Below are 24,527 nucleotides of genomic sequence, written 5' to 3'. Positions count from 1 at the left end.
CTCATCTCCGCGCGCGCGTGTGCCCCGCGTGTGTGTGTGCGCGCGTAAATTATATATACAAGAGCGTATTATCCGCTCTTGATATATATATAGGGCCTATATATGTGTGTGTGTGTGTGTTGGCACGTGCATTAAAGAAAACTAGAAAAAATACAATACATAAATAGCAGATAGGAGAATGATGAATTTATTGTGATAGGCCCTACATTCGAATGAAAAAATATCATATATATATATATATATATATATATATACAGTGGCGTAGACAGGTCCTCAGTTGTGGGGGGGGGGGGATCATTTCGCTGATGTTCGGGCATTTTGTTGAAGTAACACCTCTTCGATGCAATTTCCTGCACTATGACTCAGCACTATTAAACAATCTTCATCACAATATCATCACTGTTAAGTTGAGTATTTTACCGGGCGGAAGGAAAATATGATCAAGGTCAAATAAAGGTCGTAGTGACCTGGTTTTGGTAGCGCTAGGTCAATTAGGGGCCGAGTTAGAGAGCGGAAGGGAAATATGATCAAGGTCAAGGTAAAGGTCAAATAAAGGTCGCAGTGACCTGGTTTTGGTATGCTGCTCACCTTCTCCCCAAGATGTGTAAGTATACCAAGTTTGGTAGCGCTAGGTCAATTAAGGGCCGAGTTACAGAGCGGAAGGGAAATATGATCAAGGTCAAGGTAAAGATCAAATAAAGGTCGCAGTAACCTGGTTTTGGTACGCTGCTCACCTTCTCCCCAAGACGTGTAAGTATACCAAGTTTGGTAGCGCTAGGTCAATTAGGGGTCGAGTTATAGAGCGGAAGGGAAATTCTCTGCGGCAGACCGAGCGGCGGCGGCGGCGGCTGGGGAGACATGAAACCATAATATCCCCGCCGACTTCGTCGCGGGGGATACAATAACCGTAAAGCCAAAACCTCACCTGATATGATCAGATCCGGTACCGAAGCTTTCCTCGCCACATAGTGATAAACGCCCAGCATCCATGAGATTACCGAAATACTTCCAGCCAGTTGGAACCTCAAAGAATTCCTTTCCGATCTTTGCTGCCACCCTGTATATGTGTACATAATTAGCAGAAAAGTTACATGGCACTAGGTACTAGGTACATTTTATGATTTTTTACAACATCAATAACAGTTGTGAAAATATCTACACCCCAATTATAAGGGGTAATAATTAATAGGGTATGTTTGTCTCCTTCATTATAAAAGTAACAGAGTCACAAACACTATCAATCTTTGAAGTTTAGGTAACGAAACAAAACTATGAACACAATGAAAAGGTATTAATGTTTTTTAAATGTAACATTGTTTTAAAGTAACTATTGCGAGAGTTTTCCAGTGTTTTCACCACTTTCATGACACCTACCGTTATTGCTTGAGTAACAATAAAATGTCTTAGAACCTTGGTATTCACCAAAAAAGTGCCAGTTTCGAACTACTACTTTTTGTAAACAATATTTTCCTGTCATCTTGGCTGGCCTGTGAACTAGCCGGAAGTATGGATTAGCTTGTGGCACCACTGCTTATCTGCCGTAGACATAGTACAGGCTCTCTTAAAAAAATCATGCACTTATTTTCAATTCATCACCGACACAAATACAAGTTTACCAATTCTGCCATTAGGCATTATCGGCATACGATAAAATTTATTGCTGTTACGATGTGGTCAAATCCATTTTTCTATGCTATAACTGCATAAAATCATAGTATTTCTAATGTTGGTGTAATCCGTGATATTTCCGCTGTCAGGTGAGACTATATTCAGCTATATTTAGTTTTTCTGAGCAAAAATCTCGCAATAGTTAGTTTAATCAGCGAATGTTGAAGCCCGGCACTAATGTTTTAACACAGACTTTAATATACCTGTCAACAGCACCAGCTGTTGGCATGCTTCTTGAAAAGCCTTTAACCCCTGTCTTCTTAAAATAGGGAATGCAGTCTATGTTAGCTGCAATCACTGCGAGCGAATCTGATGGAGTCACAAAGAATCCTTTATGGCCTAGGATCATATTCCTGTCCTAAAAAGTCAAACAGCAACACCTGTAATCAACACCTCACCTGATGCAATTCAGCTACTGATCTTATTAGCTGTTTGTCATTTTTATGCCAGAGTTTGGAACATTTTTACAACAAGATTAATTATTATTTTGAAAATTTGCACCTACTCTTAATATGAGGCACAAAATCACAACTAGGCATAGAACAAATGCGATTACGTGCATGTGAAAAATATAATTACAGTCCGACCTCCTTTATCCGGCCACGTCGGGACCGGCACTCATCCGGATATGGGATTTGGCCGGATATGAGATTTATGCTCAAACACAGCATTTCTATGCAGTTCAGTAGGGTTTATGCATGTGATAATGTATTTACTCGTTGCTATGATTATTTGTAACAAACTGTCGTGTTTTATGATTTTATATGAAATGGAAATAAAATAAAATAAAACGGAAATTTTACCAGAGGCATAGCGGACACGAGCGGACAACACACACACATGCGCACGCGCGCACACACGTACGATTGGTACATCGCGCAAGATTTGAGCGAGCTTTGAACGATATTTTTAGGTGGAAATTAATGAAAAATAGAGAACATACACTGCGAGATCGCGGCCGGTTAATAGAGATTTCCGGATAACGGATGGCCGGATAAAGGAGGTCAGACTTTATTATAAAATTTAAATGCAATCAAAAACATTACAATACACAAAAATTTATATGCAAGAATTTTAATCTCAATACCCCATCTCCATCAAATGCTGCTCCTAACCCATAATCACCAGACTGCATTGCTTTAACCAACTCAGCAGCATATGTCAGGTTTGGGTCAGGGTGATGACCTCCAAAATCCTCCAGTGGTGTGCAGTTGACTGCACTGGACTCTGGCATCCCTAACTCTTGACACAAGATTCTCTTCACATATGGGCCAACAACTACAACAGGAAAGTATGACAAGCATTTTATCACAACAACAGGGCGTCAAGTGACAAGTGACGCTCAAAAAATTGGAAAATAGGAATTTCAGATGTGAAAAAATAGGAGGAAAATATGAATTTTGGTGAGAAAATATATGTTAAATAGGAATTTTTTTTTTGCATTAGATGGCCTCCCAACACCCCTACAGCTATCCCGATCCACCACAAATGGTTTTATTAATATACATATTTGGAGTTACATCACATGCGAACAATATTTTGAGGTTTTAATGAGAAATGCATGTTAAAATTGATATGCAGTTTATACATGCATAAGCACCCATGCATGTAGACTACTCCAAAATAGTAGTGATAATGATTAAAAATAAAGACTAGACATGCACATGATATAAGATTATTCAGAAATTGTGCAATAAATTTTTACTATAAAGCACAAATATGTTAAATAGGAATATGTGTTCATTAGATGGCCTGATGAAATAAAATCTGTGATAGTAAAGAGTATATTACGTTAATTTAAAGTAAGGGGTGGGGGTCTGGGGGTCCTCCCTCAGGAAATTTTTGAAAAATGGGTCACCTGAAATGTAAATTCCTGCATTCAGAGAAGGATACATACAATTCTGGATACAGAAAAATGAAAAGACCTCAAAAATAGGAAAAAATAGGAATTTGTCCAGAAAATAGGAGAAAATAGGAATTGCCCAGAAAATAGGAAAAAATAGGAATTTGTCCAGAAAATAGGAGAAAATAGGAATTGCCCAGAAAATAGGAAAAAATAGGAACTTGACGCCCTGCAACAGTTCAGACACGGCAGGGTAGTTTTTAATAATGGTCTAGGCATCCTCCATGAAGGGATAACGGATTTTTCTTCTGCTCAAGTCATTTAATGCCTGAATTTCTCTTTTTTTCTAACCGTTTTCACATTTTCTCGACCCTTATGGTACCTACCGGTACTCCTTGCATAACACTGTGTGTATAGTAAGGCTTACATGTCATAGAACACTCTCACATAATCTTTCACTAATATGTGCACCCAGGGTTCGAAATTAACGGTAGTCCATTAGTCCGAAACTACCAGATTTACTGGCGGATGAGTAGATCGCAGCAACTAGTCCGGTGGACTACTCGCATTACTCGCATGTATTAATTCGCACCAGGTGTAGCACGCATGCCGCCAATAGCAGAAACGGGCACGCAAATAATCTCCCCCTGGGTGAAAGGCCACACCTCCTGATTGCTATTATCTGAGTGGCTGCATTGCAAAACAAGTGCCGCAGAGCGACAGGGCTCATCTGGTGTCTGGTGTTCTGCTGATAAATTCATTTGTGCATAGCAAGACGTCCTATACATACGTTCATTTCTAACCCAAAAAACAACACTTCAAACTAGTGTAATAAAATTCCGATAGATGGCGGGCCGCTATCAAAGGCATCGTTGCATCGGTCAGCAAAAGCATTGCAGCAATGGCAGCTGTCAGTGTGACGACGAATTGCAAAAAGCAGGAGCGAATAATTACCATATTATTACTATACATAACGTGCATTCTATGGTGTCAGGTAATAAGATACATTAAACCCCTTGCGAGGCACATCTGGCTCGTTAAAAATAGCTCAATGGTTGATACAACCAGAGGCAGAGCAGCTCAGGCAAGATTACAATTTACAGCAATACGATAGCAAATATCTCTAAACCAATTTCAGTACAAGGTAGGCCAGTGATTAGTGGACGGAATAAGCTCAAGAACGTACACACTTGCGTCTATATTGGTGCCAAAATTTGATGAGAAAATTAAATCTGGGAAATCCGCAGCCTCACTCCTGGGTAATTATTTGAGTGCTAGTGACTGTATTCCAACTATTCATAATGTACACTATCAGACCAGTGAGCTTGATATATATAAGTCATGAGTCATTATCTCCTAGTCAAGCGTTATGTGTGGAATTTCAGCTGTTAAAAATGGAAGCTTTCCACCACAGGGTAACTCCCAACGCACTTGAGAGAAACAAATCATGTTTAACGTCCTCTTGAGGGTCAAAAAACGGTTTATCCGACACTTACTCGGCGATTGTCAGCAGAAAGCTACACTCTTCATGGTCCTTGCTCAATCAACAGCCGCCATAGAAAATGCTAGCGCACAGCCGGCTGGACAAAACAAAAAGTTTTTCAAGTAGGCTCCGTCAGACACATGTCCTCAGAAAATGTATAAAATCCTGCTTCTGTGGCCCATTTGACCTTTGACCCTGTCTGTGATCGTCAATCACTCGGCCACCGCATGGCGCGTTTCGTTCCTACCATTGATCGGCTTACACACGACTATCAGAGCCTAGGTCCGAGCGTTTAGAATTTCGTGGCCGGCGAACTCCTGCCGTTTCCCTCAGTATACCCCTTAAGTTAAGGCCCCCGTGGGGCGCCGGAGCACCCGGGCGCCCGCGCCCGCCGGCCGCCGCCGCCTCCTGCGCGGACGCCCGCCGCCGCGGCGCCGCGCGCGCCCTCGCGGCCCGCCCTCCCAGCCCGCCCGCCCCAAGGATCGCCAGGGTCCCGCGCCGGCGTCCTTCCCCGCCCCACTTCGGCGGTTTTTTGTTGTTTTGTCCGGCACGAGACGCCGCGAGGCCGAAGCCGCTACGCCGGAGCTGGTTTCGCTGATGGGTGAATGTTCCCCCTTCTTTTACACCTCTTGACCTTTGACCCCCCAGCTTCGACATCCCAACTCGTTTTCGGATTACCCCCCCCACGTCCCGACTTTCGAATCCGTACGTCGAGCCGTTTAGATTTGTGCCCAACTGTTGACAGACGCACGCACGGACGCACACTCCTGCGATTCTACAAGCTGCATCTGACTATGTCAGATGAGCTAAAAATTATCAATTAGCTGACCAAAAGTTGAGAAATTAGAACATGTTCTCATCTCTAAACTAGTTGAGCACTAAACTTTTACATTTACACTGCCGAAGTTAGGGCGAATAGTTGAAAAGTTGATCAAATCGCCAACTTTTCAACTAATAGTTGATGGTGTAAACCCAGCTTTAGACAAAAATTACTTATGAATAACCCACCTGACCGATTCATGGCAGTAATTACTGTTTATTGGTGATAAAATTTGTACCGATTTACCAGAAATGGTATTCACTCACTTAAACAATAAATTTATAATCTCTTGACAACAACTGCTACATGTACAAAACCAATTGGTGATGACAGGGTGTAAACTGCATCTGCCCTGAACATACGAAGAGTGGACAGCAGATGAACTCACCCCCGTGCATGGCATCGAGCAGCACTACTAGCTTCTTAGTAGCAAGAAGCTTCTTGATGGCGTCAAGGTCAAAGATCTCTTTAGTCATCTCAAAGTAATCGGACACCGAGTCGATTACCTCCACCGTATATTTGCGCCCATCCACGTCATGCTGAGTTGTACCAATCTTCGATACATCCACCTGAATGTACATGTATCAATATTAAAATGCTATAGCTGTCAAGGTTTTATAATTGTGATCAAATTATGTTTATTTCTTAAAATATTACATAAAATTTAACATACATTTAGCTGTATTTACTAAATAGACTAATGTGGTATCCTTCTCTCAAATAGCATTGTATAGCACTTTAACCTTTAGGGCAGACGGTTGGTTATATTAAGAGCTCTGCTTTGGAATGCTACTGTTCCATGTGTTGTAAATAACCTTCTGTCAGTTAAAGACTAAATATACCTCCCTTGAAAAACAAGGGTATTCATTTCATATAACAATAGAGGAACTTTACACATTATTCATACTACTAAAATATTAGAATACCTGAAGAGTTGGAGAGATGCTGTATTCATCTATATCCATGCTAATCTCATAAATTTTATTAGTAACACCATCTGGAGCAGGACCTAGAAAGATTTAAAGATAAAAAAAATTAATATGGCTTATCCATTTTCACATTGAATATCAGTTACAATGTCTAAACCTGATACACAAAATGTCAGGCAACAATGAAACATACCACCATTAGAACAGTTGAACTTGATGCCAAAGTCTCCATTTGGGCCCCCGGGGTTGTGGCTGGCAGTGAGGATTATTCCACCAGTGGTTTTGTACTTTCTGATGATGCAAGAGACAGCTGGTGTGGACAAGATGCCATTCTGCCCAACTATCACCTTAGCCACCTATTGCAGTAGACAAAACAGAATATCTTTCTAGTTTAACAGAACAAAACTACTTCATTGAACTGACGTCATTATACATCTGTAAAGACTAAAGTATATGATACACATATGTACATGGATGTAGGAGAATTTCCTCAAGAACTACAGCACAACACAGTTCTACCTAGTAACAACTAAGAATGTTTTTTGAGATTGCCAGATGGTATGAAGGCCTAATGTCATTACATTACTAGTAATGCATGATTACATATCAGCTCTCAACGATTTCATATTGCAGTACCAATTTGGTTGAACTTTGTACAAAATCCATCCCCTTCACTATTTAACAGTCTTACCCCTGTTCTACATTGGGACATACTACGACAGAAAACACTACCATCACTCTTTACCTAACTTAATCCTAATCCCATCAGTAAAAACAGGAATTCCATGCCATGGACCATGGTCAGGGGCGGATTCAGACTGTATTTGCCGTATTGGGAAATACGGTCTAGATTTCAAAGTGCCCTTCGAAATTTTGCGCAAAAAAATACAGAAAACAATTTGATGGAATTTGGCTATATTCTTTATTTGTTCTCTTTTTCTTCCGATTCATTGGACGAGGATTGAAGGAATCAAAATTTCAATCGGTAACAAAACTAGCTTTGATATATCTGAAAAGAAGGGAAGTGCTTGAATCATTCGGCATTTAATTGCTGGTATGCATAAGCGCAGGCAAATGAAGCAGAAATAAATTCCATACGGTTTGTTAAGCTATTTGACGGCATTGACTATAAAATGTGTGCTCAAATGGTGATCATTTTTGTGCCAGGACCCTTGAAATTTTAAAAAATTCCTGGGGGAGGCTCCCAGACCACCGCCATGTGCTTCCGCGCCTAACGGCGGCCACTGTGGGGTTGGTGTGCCGTTTTTGCGGGGATGCTGCCTATAAATCTTGTGAAAAATACTGTCTAGCTTCAGCCTGCGGGACGGACATGCGGCCGGTGTTGCGCGCACGCAGCCGCGCCCCCATCAGCGAATACGCCGCCCCCTCTTTTCGCTACCACTTATACAGATATCGAGACAGGGGTCTAAAAACTAACTCCGCGAAAACTGGGGCGCAATCCAACCGACATTTCCGCATCGCACGGCTAGAGCACCTCCAAACGGCCCTATTATTATTTGGTGGTGGCGCGCCTTACGGTACACGTGAGTAGCTCCTACAAGAAACCCTAAGAAATGCTGTCACTCAGCGCGACACGCGCCTCGCTCATTCGCCGCTACGCGATGACGTGGGCTACTGCGATATAGTGTCACGTCCAGGGCCGGACTAAGCGTGTGGGGGGCCGGGCACGCAATTGTGTGGGGGGCCTATAGTCTGTATTTTTTCTGCACTTTATGATGCAAATTCAGAGAGTATTCATCCGTGTTTCAAAATTTAAAATGTCACTTTCTGATAGCGAGAATACTGAGGTTACACTCTCTTGTGGCTCATCGTGGTTCTCATGTGCATTTTAATCAACTGAGTTTTAAAAATGACTTCACCGCTACAATTCGAGACCATCAATGAAAGATAGATTCTCAGAGCAATATCGGTAAGTGTCCTTCAGCTGAACAGCAAAGTTCAGCCAGAGAAACAGCATGGGAAACGCATCACTTCGACGTTACATGCTAAGAATTTTGTGGATCACAATTACGACAGTTTTGTAAATTTTAGGATACTCTAAATGTGGGGGGCCCCAAATGTGGGGGGCCCGGGGCACGTGCCCCTGTTGCCCCGCCCTTAATCCGCTAGTGGTCACGTCTATCACAGAGGTTTTAACGAAGACGCGTACGGCGCTCCACGTGGGCTGGCGCGGTCTAGATGCTATCTCCAAAACTGCCGCCGCCGCGGCGCCCCTGGCTGCGTACGTGGCATATGTTTTTACCAACCTCGTAACCCCGCGCTGCCCGTGGTGACGGCACGTCGTGCGAGCACGTGCTGGCGTGGCCGTGCCAGTATTTACACGTAGCTAAACCTACGTATACTGGCCCCTGCTGCCCCTCCCCCCCCCAAGGCCGCCGTAGTCAAGCCGGTGTACGTCTGACGAAAACTGCACGATGTCACGCTTCCCGCTATACGGATTCGCGAATATTCGAATTTGTATAGCGGGCAGCGCGAGATGCTACATACAACACCCCGCGGTCGCGCGTGCGCCCAGTCCCGCGGAAGTGCGCGGCTTAACCGCTCTCGGCGGTCGGGGAACAACGCATCTTTTGCGCAATGCCATCTTGTACCCGGTCTCTCTGGATCCGCCCCTGATGGTAAATTAACCTACTCATGCAGTAATCTGTAATCAAATTGTTCCTTACATTTTACAATTTTAACTGCACAGTCTGAAGATAACTTATTCTATTAAATATTACAGAACAGTTATGTTTGCAAGTCCTTACCCCATTCGCTGCGCACATTTTGATAATAATATCGACGGCCTCCTTAAGATAATATCTTCCATCTCCTCCTACTACCAAGGTGGAACCGGCGAGCTCGGTTCCAAGAGCAGTCAAAATAGACTGTACAAAATTTTCTGTGTAATTCTTCTGCTTAAAGATCGTAACATTCTTTCTTAGGCCACTCGTTCCTGGCTTCTGGCCATCAAAAGAGCATGTTGACACTTTAACAGATAACAGAGTCATATTTACTGTGGCTTTTCAGAAAGAAACGTACAGACTTTTAGGGCACGTTAACGTCACAAGGTAGCACCATAACCAAGGTACCTCACTAGTGACTGGGTGAATCGTGACTAGCTGCACTCTTGTGTGCACTGTGCTGTACACGCATAGACTGGTACCCGGTCGACAGTTCCACACACTACACTAACTGTCAGTGTAGTGAAGGATATATGCCGGTGTCGGACACTGATCTCTATAATATAATCTATTATGATATTATTATAGAGATCAGTGGTGTCGGAGTGAAGGTGGCGAACGGGTACCAGTCTAGCACACGCTACCCACCCGTGCAATCGGGTGCAATTAGGAGAAGTCGGTGCGTAAACTAGGCTAGTAGGGGATGACTTTCATTCTTTCACTTACAGATATATATATAAATTCCTATTATAAATATCAAGATATACATATTTATATGATTTATTATTAAATAGTTTTGGAAAATTTTACTTCCTACGTAAAAATACTAAATAATAGTGCATTAATGAAGTGACGTCACTAAATCAGCTGTCACTGAAAGTTCAAAAGTATAAAAGTTTTATAATAATTAATAATAACTCATGTAAATAAACGTTTTGTCAAAACACGTGAGGCTGTGCCATATACGAAATACCATAGATACCAGATACTATTCTATTAAAGCATTATCGGACACATCTTGTTGGATAATAGTATTTAATACTGTACTCTGTAGACTGTAGAGTGTAGTGTTTGTTTACCCCTTACAGCACCCATCACACGGTCATGCGCACCGCACGACACTTTAAGCGACGACTTGCATGGAAATGGTCCTCTGGCTCTAGTCTCTAGACTCTACTACTACGGGCTTGTTATTATTTTGACTTCATACAGATATCGTGCACCCGTGGTTGTGGTGCTGTGCAGCTTGAAGGATTACATTTTGACAGGATGATATATATAATATCGTACCAAAAGCAACGGTAGTTATTATTCGCCGATAGATGGCGCTGGCATCACTACCGTGAGTTGAAGAGAAAAAAATTCGGCGACGGTACCGTCGCAGGAGCAACAGCCTATATATATAGTCACAGTGACAGGAAGATAAACGTAAGTATCTGTGCCACTGGTACTGCCTACTGGTAGTGGTATCTGTGCCAGACTGTGGTACTGGTAGTAGTATAAACTGTGTGGTGCCTGGTGGTATAACTATAACTATAACTATAAGTGTGTGTACTGTATAGTCTGTAGTGAAATGTAGTTCACTACTCTAGTTGTACTTGTAGACTCCATTCACTACACTTTGAGTGGGCCGAAAGACCGCGTCACTGCCACTGGCAGCGGTACGTTATTATTTATAACATGGTTACGTTCTTATACTTGTCAGTGTTTAGTATGGATTATATCGAATGGATTATATCGTATCGAAGACAGCATGGCCTATACACTGAAGCCTACCTAGGTATTGTATGCACCAGTCAACTCACTCAAGTGTATCAAGAATAGTACAGTGTCACCATTATCGCTGTTATATTCAGGCAAGAGCCATGCCGTCCTCCACACACTCCAACTCTTCAAGTAACATCGCTGGCGAAAGTTTAGAGGAGAAAACGCAGTTGATATCTAAAGTAACCCGGATGAAAAGGATAGTCAGCGAACCTTTTGTAAGGTAACCTTTAGAGAAATCTCTATGTTATTTTACATTGTGCTTCATCCTCCTGCTTTCTATCTGCCTCCAACCCTGTCACACTCCTGTTCCTTATCTATCTCTAGCTCTGCATGCACGTGCGTGCATGGTTGCTCGCGTATTCTCTCATTCTCTCTATACCTAACTCAGTCAGTCTCTATCTATCCCTCTTTCTCCAAGGTTAGCCACACATGGTGTGCCTGTGCGCATGTATGACATAAGTAGTGACTTATGAATCACTACTCCCAGGTCTTATTGAAAGTAGTTCAATTTCAAGTAAGTCATCGTAGAAGGTATTGCATTGGTATATGCAGAAAAGACAAAATCTGAGATATTCTCTAGGTTTAAAGCATGACCTTGATAAGTAATTAGTCGTGTTTATGGGAGGTGTGCAGGCTAGTTCAACTGAGTGCAATGGGGAGTGTAGTGGCTCTTCTCTACTTAAATAAAAGCTAACAGTCCTTCAGGCGAACAATTATATAGGGTTCATGTTACCAAAATAATCATAATAATGACTCGGAATGTCAGTTCAAATTAAAAATCTTAACATGGCAAAAGTAAAATCTTTACAAAGGAATGTTCCAATAATTGGAGAGTATACATAAATGTAAAAAATGTGCTGAGCTGGCTGCTACTGCTAGTGTTGTAGATGGCCAGGAACAAATTTATATCTGGATGCATGTTTGTTCTTGTTTGCTAAGGCGTGTGAGTAGTGTTGTCAACGGTTGTAATTTTGTAATCGATCATCGGTTGGACCCAAGTAACCGATGATCGGTTACAATCGGTTACTCGAGGTGTTGAATGCCTGCGTGTGCGTAACGTCGTGCGCATGCACGTGTGTGCATGTATGTGCTTGTTTATCCCTGTTTACTGTTTGTTTTGCACTGTTTACTACTGTGTGTATAATACATGTATGTTAATAAAGGATAACTTGTATAGTAGCGATGATATCTCTGATTCTCATCACTTTTTCCAAAAATAAAATTCGAATTTTTTTTATTTTTTTTTGATGAAATCGATTATGGATTTTGATAACCAAGCGCTTGGTTTGAGCCACTGTTCAACCGATGATCGAGTATAATCGATGATCGTGACATCACTACGTGTGAGCATACCACATGGGAACTTGGCTGGATGGGGAAAACTGGTTTACTATAACATGTGATTGAAACTATTCTCCATACGACCATCAGTTCTCAACATGAATTCTGCTTTATAAAATATTCAGTATTGATTATCGACTAAACAACTGATGCAAGTTAAGGTTTTTTCTCTCTCAAAATTTCCAATAGTTTTGTATGCAATTTCAAAGTAATTATTACAATGATATAAGTTATTTTATTGTCAACTTGAAAGCCAGCATACTCATCCTGCAATTTGGCATTTAGCTTCAGTTTTATTGCTGCTGTGACATCATATAAAAGATCCTGCCTGTGTATTAGTGCAGTGGCCGAAGCTGAAAAAGGGCTCTATTTAGGGAGATACCCCTACCGGAGCAGGGTTCTCCCCAGGATAAAATTCAAACAGGGGGGAGGGGAGGGGAAGGGGAAATTAGGGGCGTGTATTTTTACCGTACGACTAATTAATGCGTAAAATCGCCACCACACCATAGACGGTATTTGGGGTTCTTGTATATATAAGATAGCTGAGTCGGTGTACAGTTAGTGACAGGTTAACTGTGCATTGTCAGGTTAACTTGTGTACTGTCTTCAGTGCATGCGTCGTACGGTAAAAATACACGCGTCGGATGTCCTCGTCGAACGGCAATTCTTTACGATCGATTCCCGCGCTGGCAAACTTTTATTGTGGTGGAATTTAAACGGGGCGCAACGATTCAAACAGGGGGGAGTTTTCCCAAACGGGGCGCAACGATTCAAACAGGGGGGAGTTTTCCCAAACGGGGCGCGCGCGCGCCCCGTTTGCGCAACGTAGGGAGAACCCTGCGGAGGTATAACAAGCTGGGACTTGTCTCATTTTATCCATCTGGATCCCTAGTTTATGAAAAGCCATGTTGTAGTTGCAGCAACCTTGTACAACATGCCGAATTAACCCCTTGTTTACGGTAACATCTGAAAAACATTGTTATATTGTGATAATGATTTTCCTTCTGTTCTGGCACATAAAAGGCACATAAAAACGAAAGTAACTATTTGCCTTAAATATGGCTGTTAAATTGGCCATGCACAGTTGAATAATTTCCAACTACATGTGTTGGACTAATTATTTGTTAGTGTAGTGGATTTAGGGCACACGTGTGAGTCTACAAACTTGGTGGATGTCAAGGTGATAGGCTGGGTCTTTTGCTATAACAGAGCACTGTATATTTTCATCTTCCTGTCTTTTTCATCTCAATCCTTTTCCAAATGTTGACCTAGTGTATTTGTGCTAAATATATATCCTGGGCTGTATTTTCTAGCCAGCATTTTATTTGCTCAGTTTATGTGTCCGACTTTTCTCAAGGGTAAATTTTGCTTCTGTTCTCAAGTTTTATCACAAACCCCTGTGGTTGACGACAGAGGTTTCTTTTATTTCCCTGAATGTGGTTACCCTTGTAAAAAGTTGAGTGTATTTATTAAAATGTCAAAAAAGACAAGATGTGTAGCTCACGTTCAAGGGGTAAGCTGATACTTGATATGAACAGCTCACTTAGTTTAGGGCGTTTGGCAGTACAGTGTGTCATTGACTCTGTAGGTTTGTATTTTGCACGAATAGTTGGAACTATGTTAGCAATGATTGAAGCAAATTTGCACACTGCTGTAATCATGTACCAATTTCTGTTCAAATGAAGATTTGAGACTAAAGAATGTTAAGTTGGAAGTTACTGTAAAAATCAAACAGTTGGTATGAAAGTGTATTGTGCATCTGCATGTCTCAATGTGGGTCAGTGATCCAAATAAATAACGTTTATGTCTACTGGTGTAGTTTGCTTTAACTGGCACTGAGTGCACAAATCGGTCGACACAACGACATGGAACCAGTCTGTATTCCACTGACAACATGGTTTTGCACATATATTTGTGCAACTTGTCATCCACCGGTCAACCAACTTGTGAATATTGACAGTCAGCTGATGTTTTAAGGAAAACAACAGCAACTTGAGCAGTATTCTATGTGACAACAATGATATAACGTGTAGTCATATCCCAGTAGTTACTTTTTCATACTGTCTTAACACTAACATTACACTTTTTAACACTATCTGCATATTGTTAGGTTGTACCAAAGTACAGAGAGCATCACTAGTGATGATCCTGGACCAAGTGGATGCTGCAGTAGAAGTGTATCAGTTTCCAATCGAGAAAGGTGCAGAACCTCATTGCATTATATGTGAATGCCCATTATTTCTTGTTTTTCTCATAATTTATCATAGTACACAAAAAGCGTTGATGGTTTTATCAGAAGGAAGCTATCACAGTAGCACGTTTATCAGTCTTAAACGATCTAACATACAGTACGTATATCAAGTGAATGGGGGGGTAGAATGTGCACCTTAGAAGTAATCACCTAATTATTTCTATACTATTTCTCTGACTTGACAGTGGCAGAGATGAAGCAAAGTATGCTCGCAAGCCGTTCTATGTTTCGCCATACGAAGACAACAGGAAGCCGTATTACTATACGCCGCTCGCAGATGAGGAAGACAAGAACAGCGATCAGAAATATAGCGCTCGTACTCAGGCCACCCTCAGTCGGTATCGCTACTACAGCAAGCTGACACCTCCTTCTGATAAAACACTTGTAAGCTCAATGATCTGCGTTATTATTGCATTCACTTTCAAGTGTAAGAGTCTCTACTGATATTAGATTATGAAGACTACTTATGGTTTGTGTGCCTAATGTCACGTATGTGCGTGCATGTGTGAACATTTGACTATTAATTCATGTCGCTGTATTAATGTGACGACTTTTACAGGTTATTCCCAGTCATATAATTCCGGCACAGTACTACTCTCTGCTCCCAATCCCTGCTCTCACCAAAGGCAAGCAAGGCAGTATAGTGCTCATGTGAGTTCATATTTATCTACCTGTGTTATAGATCTGTAGTTTCGTGTCAACGACAGGGAGAGACAATGGTTTCGTATGAGAATTTAAGATGAGAGAGTGAACAAGACAGAGAGGGGGAGGAAAGGAGGGAGATGGACAGCGAGAGAGGGGATAGTGCACAAAAAGTAATGGGCAATTAATACATGTGTATATTTTCAGCTTTTCAGTGTGGAACACAATGATGGGGACAAGTATATTAAGCATGCCTTGGGCTTTACACCAGGTATGTGGCAGATATTAGTGTAGCAATGAAAAATGATTTGTAATACTGCAACAATAGGATTGTGCCATGCACATTGATCATTGACAGACGTGTCACGTCTGACATCGGAAACCTTCCCTACATTAGTAAGAGCTAGCCATCAGTAAAAAGAATGAGGTTTGCACTGCAATCTTGTTGCCTATGCTACAGCGATATGCCTAATCTTTAGTGTGCTTAAGCCATTCACAATTATCAACATTATCACATGGGTACACTGCGGAGCTGGAGAGAGGGAGGTCAATGACCGCTATATATGCTTTAGCAGTTGCAAATAAATGTTGCTTCATACCTTCCTGCCTAATCTGGAAAAAAATACATTTTTTGTGTGCATTGGGAGGCTGGGTGTCATGTAAAAGTGTATGTGGTGTATATGCTTGTAATGGTTGTTGATTACTACCCTATAGCACAAATTTTAATAACACATACAAAGCAGACCATTTTTAATATAATACAGTTTTATGTCATAGAGATGATTAATTGACAAATTTTGTGTTGCAGGCTGGTTTTTTATTTGGTCTATTCCTGATGTTGTTTATGGCAGCCATATCCCTCTATACCTGCTACAGAGTACTGAAGTCTCCACAGCAAGCAGGTATATGTCCTGATTAGCTAAATGCTAAAAATATGTACCTACCCTAGACACAAATGTTTAAAAAGTGTTCAGTTATTTATTAATTTGAAGCCGTAAAGCCTTTTTTGCTTCAACCTTATAACAAATAATGACAGGCTTCTTAGTGATCAAGCATGCCCACTAAAATCTGATTAGCTCTTTAAGTAAGTTCCCTGGGCCACTAGGTTCACACTCTGTGTATGAAAGTCTGTCTTGGCTACTAAACTAACGTGTATTGCTGAATTTCAGTCACTTTGTGTGGAGTTACATACGTTTTGTGGAGGGCACTCTCAGTTGAGTGCAGTGAAATTCCACAAGAAAGTTGGTGTGAATGTTCTTTTAAAGCGATCATTGCGAGTTGTTTTCAGCGTTTTTTAGTGTTTATTCTCACTCTCATGATGCCTACCATTGTTGCTTGAGTAACAGTAATTGTTTGAAATAACAATAAAATGTCCTAGAACTGCATGCAAAGACAAAATCATGCACGATTACAATTTTGCGTTCTCTTGTTGATTTTCGCTGTCATGTCTCGCACTTTCTCGCGGTACCGCGAGACGTCAACAAGGGTACAGTAATGCAAAAATCGCACCGGAGATATTTTTGGTCAGATGTAAACACAGAGGTGCGTAGTAGCGTAACACAAACAAGAGTGTAAGTTGTAACCTCATAAATATTAGTCTTCAAAAGTCCTAGGGACTATAACGAAGACGGAGAGAGAATTGGATCAAATCCTCGTTGCGTACCGCCAGCGAGAATACTTATCACACACAAATAGATGCCCCTTTGTTTTAATTATGTTCGCTTGTTTGAGACGCCATTTGTGATTTTTGAAAGTCCTGACTCAAAAAAATGTATTGCTGGTATGATGTGGTCAAATCAATTTTTCTATGCTATAACTGCATAAAATATTTGTGTTTTGAATGTTGGTGTAATCAGTGATATTTTCGCTGTCAGGTGAGACTATATTCAGCTATATTTAGTTTTTCTGAGCAAAATTCTCGCAATGATCGTTTTAAGAGACTGCATGTTATAAAAAGTCATCTCGAAAGTGACAATTTGTAGAATCTTCTTTTGAAAGAGAAACAATTTGCGCATAATGATTCGCTATATATAATGTCATACTTTCTTCCACAGGAGTGAAGACTGAAATCTTGGAGTTCTCCGATATTGTTGCACTGTATCTGGGTAAGTATGGCAACTGGGCGAGTATGTTCTTCTCGCTGTCTGCGTTTCTCGGAGCGATGATCGCCTACTGGGTGCTGATGACAAACTTTCTGTACCACTCCGTCAACTACATCTATGGTAAGTACAGGCAGGTGGTGTAGAACTACAGTTACTACACTATACTTACTAGTGAGTGCTTCGGTAGCTCATCACTGCACCGCCTGCTCTTTTGTTTAACATGTTCATCAATAAAAATGACTCATGCTGACGTGCACGTATCGTTTACTTCTGAATGTGATCATTTAGAAAGATTTGGATTGAAAACTCACCGATGACCAGTTTTTATGCTCCTATTTGCTCTTATTTGTTTAGTTCAAGTATTTTACTGAATAGTCTTATGTTCTTTTTAGACCAGTATTATGGGCTAGATGAAGAGTCAACTGGCCTGGACAGTGTTATAGCGCCTACATGCGGAAACGGTAGTTTTATTTATTTACCAAGTGGCGATGTATAATAATCAATTGCTCTCACTATATGGGTCATACAACGTTAATAATGCTATAAAATATATATGCATAGTGTAAATAAAACATGTCACTTTCAGCCGATTTTAAAGAAACATTTATAGAATACTACATATCTGTCATGTTGACAAGGCCAGTGTTGCATGTTCATATTGCCTATGAATAACTTTCTTAATACGTTTTAGGAATTACACTGTGGTGGTTATTTTGCAGCTGTCTGCCACATCTCCAACTATCATGGTGGGGATAACCCTTCTACTATTTCCCCGGCAACGATCAGCCCTGATGACAACGACACTTTCGGATTATCGAACTTCGCCACTGTTGCATTCACAGCGACTTCGGCAACGCCGAACTACACAACTCCTTCCTACATCTTACCGGCAAACTTTCGCATATACGAGTCCATTTGGAATGAGGTGAAGACGGTGCCACTGTACCTCGTCATACTGCTGTTGCCGCTAATGAACTTCAAGAGCCCCACTTTCTTCACCAAATTTAATTCGCTCGGTGCGTTCAGGGTTATTCGTGTGCGCGTTGATATTGCATGCAATCATTTAGTTTAGCACTTCATACTGGTTTTAAGGAAAAGCTGTGTCTTAATTCGTAATGAATGTGCTTCAATGCACTCAAGTCATTAAGTCGAGAAAATTATTCATATATGTTTTTTATGTGTATATCATATATCTTTTTTAAATCTGTTTGCTAATTGTGGTTTCATTTTGCCCTCCCTGCACCGAATCCTCTCCTCGTGTACCTCTTATCTTGCCGTAAAATTAAAGTTTATTGTTTGTAATTGTCGTCATCGAGATGGGTTTTGTTGCAGGCACGTTGTCGGTTGCCTACCTCATCATCTTTGTGAGTTTGAAAACCGGTAGTTGCGGTGTCCACTTTGACTTTGAAACGATACCACGTATGTATATCCTGCCGTGTAGTCACAACCTGGGATAATGGTAACGGTACAAGTGACGCTGCCAGGGTCTATGTCTCCCTGGGTACTGCCGGAACGTACCCTGGGTACGGTCCGGTATACCGGAACGTACCCTGGTACTATCTAATATGCCGGACCGTACCTCGCCTACTCCACTAACGAGTGTAGGGAGTCGCCTACGCCTACTCCCTAACCCTAACTATATCAGATAGTTACCAGGGTACGTTCCGGTATACCGGACCGTACCCAGGGTACGTTCCGGCAGTACCCAGGGAGACATAGACCCTATCAGCAAAAGTGACAAGTACAATTACTGAAATAATGAAATTCAGATTTTCAGTTTATTAATAAACCTTCACTAACAACGAACGAGTGTTTCATGTCACTCACTCCTCCCCCGGAAGTACTGTTTCAATGTAATTTCCAGAACCGAAGTGTCATTTTCAATTTCATTTAAATGCGATTTATGATAGTGTGGTGATGCCATCAGCAACATTTTTACTGTGATTGGAGAGAGTTTCTAAGTTTTGGACTATGATGTGTTGCAGAGATCCGCACCTTGTTCCCAGCTCTCACAGGAATTCTGGCACTAGCCTACTTCATTCACAACGCAATAATTTCGATTATGAGAAACCAGAAGAAACCAGAGAATAATGCAAGTACCATACTTCACTTTAAGCTGAAATAATTTCTATTATCCATTGGGTTTGTGTCTTGTGGGTTGAGTTTTTGATTTCGTGTAACACGTATTGATTTTGTGAATGATTGTAATTTTCAGTGTGTACCTAGCATCAATTTCGATTTTCACATACCATGTTAAGAAATTTTCTTGTATTGATCTATTTCAGGCCAGAGATTTGACGATTGCCTACATCCTTGTAGCTGCCACCTATGTATTTGTGGCTTCCGCGTTCTATATAATGTTTCCATTGGACAAGGGATGCATTCAAGATGTGAGTTAATTGTGTAAGAAGTAATTTATTGATAACAATTCTTACTATTATATGATTCATCTATATTTACTAGTTGATTAAGTTAATATACGCGAATGAGTCCGCTCTGTTAAAAAAATTGCAGATGTGACAGCATACATTGGTTTTGTTAAATATTTTACCATTTTCAAATAATACACTTATCCATCTTACGTATACAACAAAATGATATTAGCCTTTTAGAATTTTTATGAAATTATATGTGCAGATGACCAAAAGGTACTATCACTCATGTATTTCCTATGTATTTGTTATTCGTTTAGAACTTTCTCAACAACTTTCGTGGCGACGATGTCCTAACGTTTGCTGCTCGAGTGGGTCTGCTGTTCCAGATGACGACTGTATTTCCTCTCATAGCATACATCTTTCGCATCCAGGTCATGCATGCTCTGTTCGGATCCATATACCCAAGGTACGCGCAAGTTTGATTTCATGGGGTTCTAAATCTAGATGGCATTGCTGAATTTTATGAATCAGTCAGCGTGACGCGAATTGTGACGTGGGTTATGAGTACAATCAATGTTTACTCAATGCTTGCTGATTGACCCATCGATCTATCTATCTAATTGACCTATTGATACTGTATTATACGTTTTCTATTCATACATGCCAAATTGTCAACTATGCGGAAGTTCGTTATTAAGCAGCATTTTTTAGAATACCCCTATCATAATGTGGATTAGTTAGAGTTACCTGTGAATCATTCCAGGCAGATAGGTCAATTGAAAATTATTATGCAAGCAAAACTGCTGGAGATAAAAATTAAATAATGGTGTAAGTAGTGGTGAGAGTGAAATGCTCTGTCACGCTACAAAATTACTACATATCTGGTTTCATAGACGTTTATGATTATCACCGGTTTCTTCCCTCTGCAGTTTGAAACACGTCGTAATGCTAAACGTGCTGCTTTCTGCAATCTGCATTCTATTTGCAAGGTTCCTCCCACAAATTGGAACAATCATCAGGTAAATATTAGTGCTAGCATCAAAACTTGTGAAACCCATTTTGCATATACTACTAATGGTTTAATGGGATGAGACCATAAATAATTAAATTAACCAGCACAATTAAAAAAAGTAAATATAATAAATTTGCAAACTGTCTAATCTATACAATGTTTACGTTGCAGATTTTGTGGTTCGTTCTCGGGCCTGGCGTATATCTTCACGCTGCCAGGCATTGTGTACATGATGGAGCAGAAGCGCAGAAAGTGTCTCACCAACACCTCCATCTTCCTGCACTGCATCATCATCGGGCTGGGCGTCCTCAACTTCGTGGGCCAATTTGTGATCCTTGGTGCAGAGTGATGTTTAAACGTTATTATAGTTGCTGCTATTGTCCCCCTATGCTATGCATGAGTCAGCTTCCACAACTGGAGATCCACGCCTCGTCCACTAGCAGGCTCACATGGCATTTACCCCTGCAGTAGTACAGAGCTTACTGTTGCATGGATGAATTGATGTCAATGCAAATGTATATATCGCATATCGCATTTATGATATGCGGTATACTCGGTCCCTGGCTTTTAAAACTATGGTTCTGCCCATAATAGAATATGCTTCGCCAGGCTGGTGCCTCTAAATTGGATACCATTCAGGGCTGTAGTGGCCTCCCAAAATGTGCTACTGCAAAAAAATGTAGGATCACCCAGTAATAATAGCATAAGTGGCGGTTATGGTGTGTGCCTCAGGCACACACGGTGAATGCCGCAGTAGCGAAGCCCCTGCCTTCGTCTGGGGTCTGGGGGCCCCCAGAAAATTTTTGAAATTTAGAGCCTGGAAATGTCATTTCCTGCATTTCCTCTTCCTCCTCTATATCCTGTCTTGATCTGCCACCACCTTCTCAACTCCTCTTCCCCCTCCCACCTCCAGCAGCTTCTCACTCCTCGCCCTCATCTCTCCTATACCTCCCCTCTCCTACTCCAATTACCTTCTCCCTTCCTCATCTTCCTCCCTTCTCATCCACTGACTCAACTTCCTCTCGTCCTCCTCCACCAGCTTCTCTCCCTCCTCTCCATCCCATTATCACATTGAATGGCTTCTTGAATGCTTTACTACTACTGTTGTCACTAGTAATTACACTAATAACGATATTATCAGTAGTTCTTTAAGATTTATCTTGCCCTGTGTGCCGATTCGCCTGTGTTAGGTATTCTGCTTAGATCCAATCTTTCCACCAAATTGGTGCCACGAATGTGTCGTTTCATCTCCTTGGTATATCTAGCTCCTTGGTTCCCTGCACAATTTTTTTTAATCAAAATAGTGCCACGGCAGTGCCGTGCTGCCGTGGCGGCCACTACGGCCCTGCCATTCAGCATAAAACTGCGAGATGGGTATCCAGAAACTATGATGATAGTGTTGATGTTGTTTTGGCTCGTCTTGATTGGCCTCTTCGTGTCCGCTTTCTTCATTCTAAACTCATAACTTTCTATAAAATTTATCATGGTGAGTTGAAAATTGGCATTCCCTCTTGCTTAATGACGCCTGTTCGCTGCACTCGATCATCTGAGCGTGATCACTGTTTTCGGCACGTGCAAACTTCTAAGGATCCTTTTAAGTTTAGCTTTGTTTCTGTGATTCCGTATTGGAATTCCCTGCCTTCATCTTTGGTAAATAGCAAATTTGCAACCTTTTCCACTGCGATCCACAGTGTGGATCTATCGATTTGATCACTTCTCTCTCCGTCTTCGTTATGGTCCCCAGGACTTTTGAAGACTAACATTTATGAGGTTATGAAATGACTCGTGAAGATTGAGAGCCTGGATGGATGAACGCAATAGGAAGCTGATGTGTGTGATATAGCAGTTTTACTTTATGTAAAGTAAACGTCTGTGTATTAAAGTTATACACCCTCCACATTGTGCGTGTATGCATGTGTGCGTATCTCATTCATCGTCGAGAAAAGATCAAACAAGTGAGATTTTCAATGTAAAATTATTGAGTGTGTACGTAGTCTTAAGTGCCAGATAGTCTTCTGAAGGATGGGTACAGTAATATTTGATGCCTTTCGCAATCCCCGTTTACAAAAACAGTCTTTTATACTTAATTGCCAAGCGAATGCTACTCCGACCAAATTAATTACATTTCAGTATTGCTGTAGCAACCCTGGATAATGATAAATGTATGATTGCACATACTATATTTTTATATTACATAGGCATAAACATTTTGTGTGCGTGTGTATTCACGCAGTAACTTTGTGTGCTTACGGATGGATGTGCAGTGATCGACGTGGGAATGGAAAGTCATACTGTAACTGTAATGATATCACTGTTTCGTCACCTAGTGACATCCAACTCATTGTATTAATATAAAGTTGTCTGGATGCAACATTGTAAGGTTATTTAGGTTGGTGTGTAGTCAAAAGGCTCTTTCATTGCATACTTGCCTCAGTTATAATATGTATATACACGTACAGGGTAAATAATCATGCAGTCAACTAATGAAACGTTCACCAGACTATATAATTTTGCCGAGTGGTCAGGTCGTATAAAGCAAATGATAAAGGATGTTACTGTGAAATTCGCAACATGAATGCGTGCTCGGAAAATGTTTTTTTTTGTAGAAATAGGTCCGGATTATTTTAGGCTTGTGAAGTAGAAATATTTTAGGTTCATCGTGGTTATAAAACTGGTGAGTGTTGTTCCTGGTGCTACAGCTGCTACTGCTGCTTCTTTTGTTGTTGTTGCTGCTGCAGCTGTTGTTGTTTTTGTCGTTGTTAAGGAGGAAAAATTGCTATTCACTTTTGGATTCTCTTTACTGGGTTGTTTAGGTATACGCTGAAGGCAAGGCTTGTGAACACGCGCTTGTAAAAACGCGTTGTGATAACTCGGTTTAGTTTAGTTCTTACTTTTGCTCTATTTATTGCACGCAATGATGTCGTGCAGTGACTATTCGGTTATTTGAGCTTAGCTTTAATATAATTTCAATACCTAATAGCTATTTGGTCACGGAAATCTTAACAGGGTATTTTTATATGTACATATTTAATTATATATGCCGGTGTGTAGTAAATCTTAGGAATGAGAAGTGTGGACTGTATCCTGTTTTGGCATGGTTAGAGATTACACCCACGACGACTATTACGTACTATGTACGAAACTTTACTTTGAAATGTGTAGTCACCGTTTCTACCTTATTATATATAATGGAAAGTGTCATGATGCCAAATTACCTTATATTCTGCACACTCAGGTGACAGTGTAATGTATATTATTTCATAAAATATACGTTTAGTAAATCTTTTATGACGGCTAAATTTCACTACTATTCATAGGAAAATTTAGCATGTGTCGTTTTGCCACCAACAGCAACATTGAACACTTCTCTCTCGTATCAGTTTTGTCGTGAACAGACCACAGAACCCAACATATTTCATAATAACTATAGATGTCCATATATACATTATATGTCAGGGCCGTAGGCTGAGCAAATGCATGGGGGGGGGGCAATGACGGATCAAGGATTTCAAGGAGGGGTTGATAAAAGGTGGGGGGTCTGGGGGTCCTCCCACCAAAAATTTGGAAAATGTAGATCGCAGGAAATGGTATTTGAGGCACTTTTGAGTAC

At 41.0% G+C, this 24,527-nt stretch overlaps 2 protein-coding genes across 5 annotated transcripts in view; one reads left to right on the top strand and one right to left on the bottom strand.

Moving 5' to 3' along the window:
- Window positions 1-9,875, bottom strand: part of LOC106812692 (phosphoglucomutase-1-like) — a 19,843-nt gene extending 9,968 nt beyond the window's left edge. The window contains exons 1-7 of the mRNA XM_014816629.1: window positions 9,512-9,875; window positions 6,937-7,099; window positions 6,741-6,823; window positions 6,203-6,383; window positions 2,756-2,946; window positions 1,872-2,026; window positions 926-1,057 (exon numbers count right to left, since the gene is read on the bottom strand). Coding sequence (XP_014672115.1) covers window positions 926-1,057; window positions 1,872-2,026; window positions 2,756-2,946; window positions 6,203-6,383; window positions 6,741-6,823; window positions 6,937-7,099; window positions 9,512-9,754 — 1,148 coding nt within the window. The 5' untranslated portion in view covers window positions 9,755-9,875. The remainder of the gene's footprint in view (window positions 1-925; window positions 1,058-1,871; window positions 2,027-2,755; window positions 2,947-6,202; window positions 6,384-6,740; window positions 6,824-6,936; window positions 7,100-9,511) is intronic.
- Window positions 9,876-10,298: 423 nt separating this feature from the next.
- On the top strand, window positions 10,299-24,205 carry LOC106812693 (sodium-coupled neutral amino acid transporter 9-like). Of its 4 annotated transcripts, none has more exons than XM_014816632.1 (18): window positions 10,299-10,314; window positions 10,516-10,703; window positions 10,826-10,855; window positions 11,284-11,414; window positions 14,646-14,735; window positions 14,972-15,170; window positions 15,346-15,437; window positions 15,636-15,699; window positions 16,237-16,330; window positions 17,483-17,533; window positions 17,923-17,991; window positions 18,250-18,546; window positions 18,863-18,949; window positions 19,516-19,622; window positions 19,816-19,920; window positions 20,223-20,371; window positions 20,835-20,924; window positions 21,089-24,205. In XM_014816632.1, exons 4-18 carry the CDS (start codon window positions 11,293-11,295, stop codon window positions 21,264-21,266), a joined length of 1,794 nt encoding a protein of 597 aa, XP_014672118.1. In that variant the 5' UTR covers window positions 10,299-10,314; window positions 10,516-10,703; window positions 10,826-10,855; window positions 11,284-11,292; the 3' UTR covers window positions 21,267-24,205. The 4 variants fall into 4 exon arrangements, with proteins under 4 accessions (XP_014672118.1, XP_014672116.1, XP_014672119.1 ...); XM_014816630.1 differs by having other exon boundaries at window positions 17,483-17,650; XM_014816631.1 differs by having other exon boundaries at window positions 10,301-10,314; window positions 10,640-10,703; window positions 17,483-17,650.
- Window positions 24,206-24,527: the final 322 nt, after the last annotated feature.

The sequence above is a fragment of the Priapulus caudatus genome, unplaced genomic scaffold (genome assembly GCF_000485595.1).
Source record: "Priapulus caudatus unplaced genomic scaffold, Priapulus_caudatus-5.0.1 Scaffold675, whole genome shotgun sequence".
Lineage (NCBI taxonomy): Eukaryota > Metazoa > Priapulida > Priapulimorpha > Priapulimorphida > Priapulidae > Priapulus > Priapulus caudatus.
Note: the sequence above shows the minus strand (reverse complement) of the source record. Positions and strands in the feature narration are given on the sequence as shown.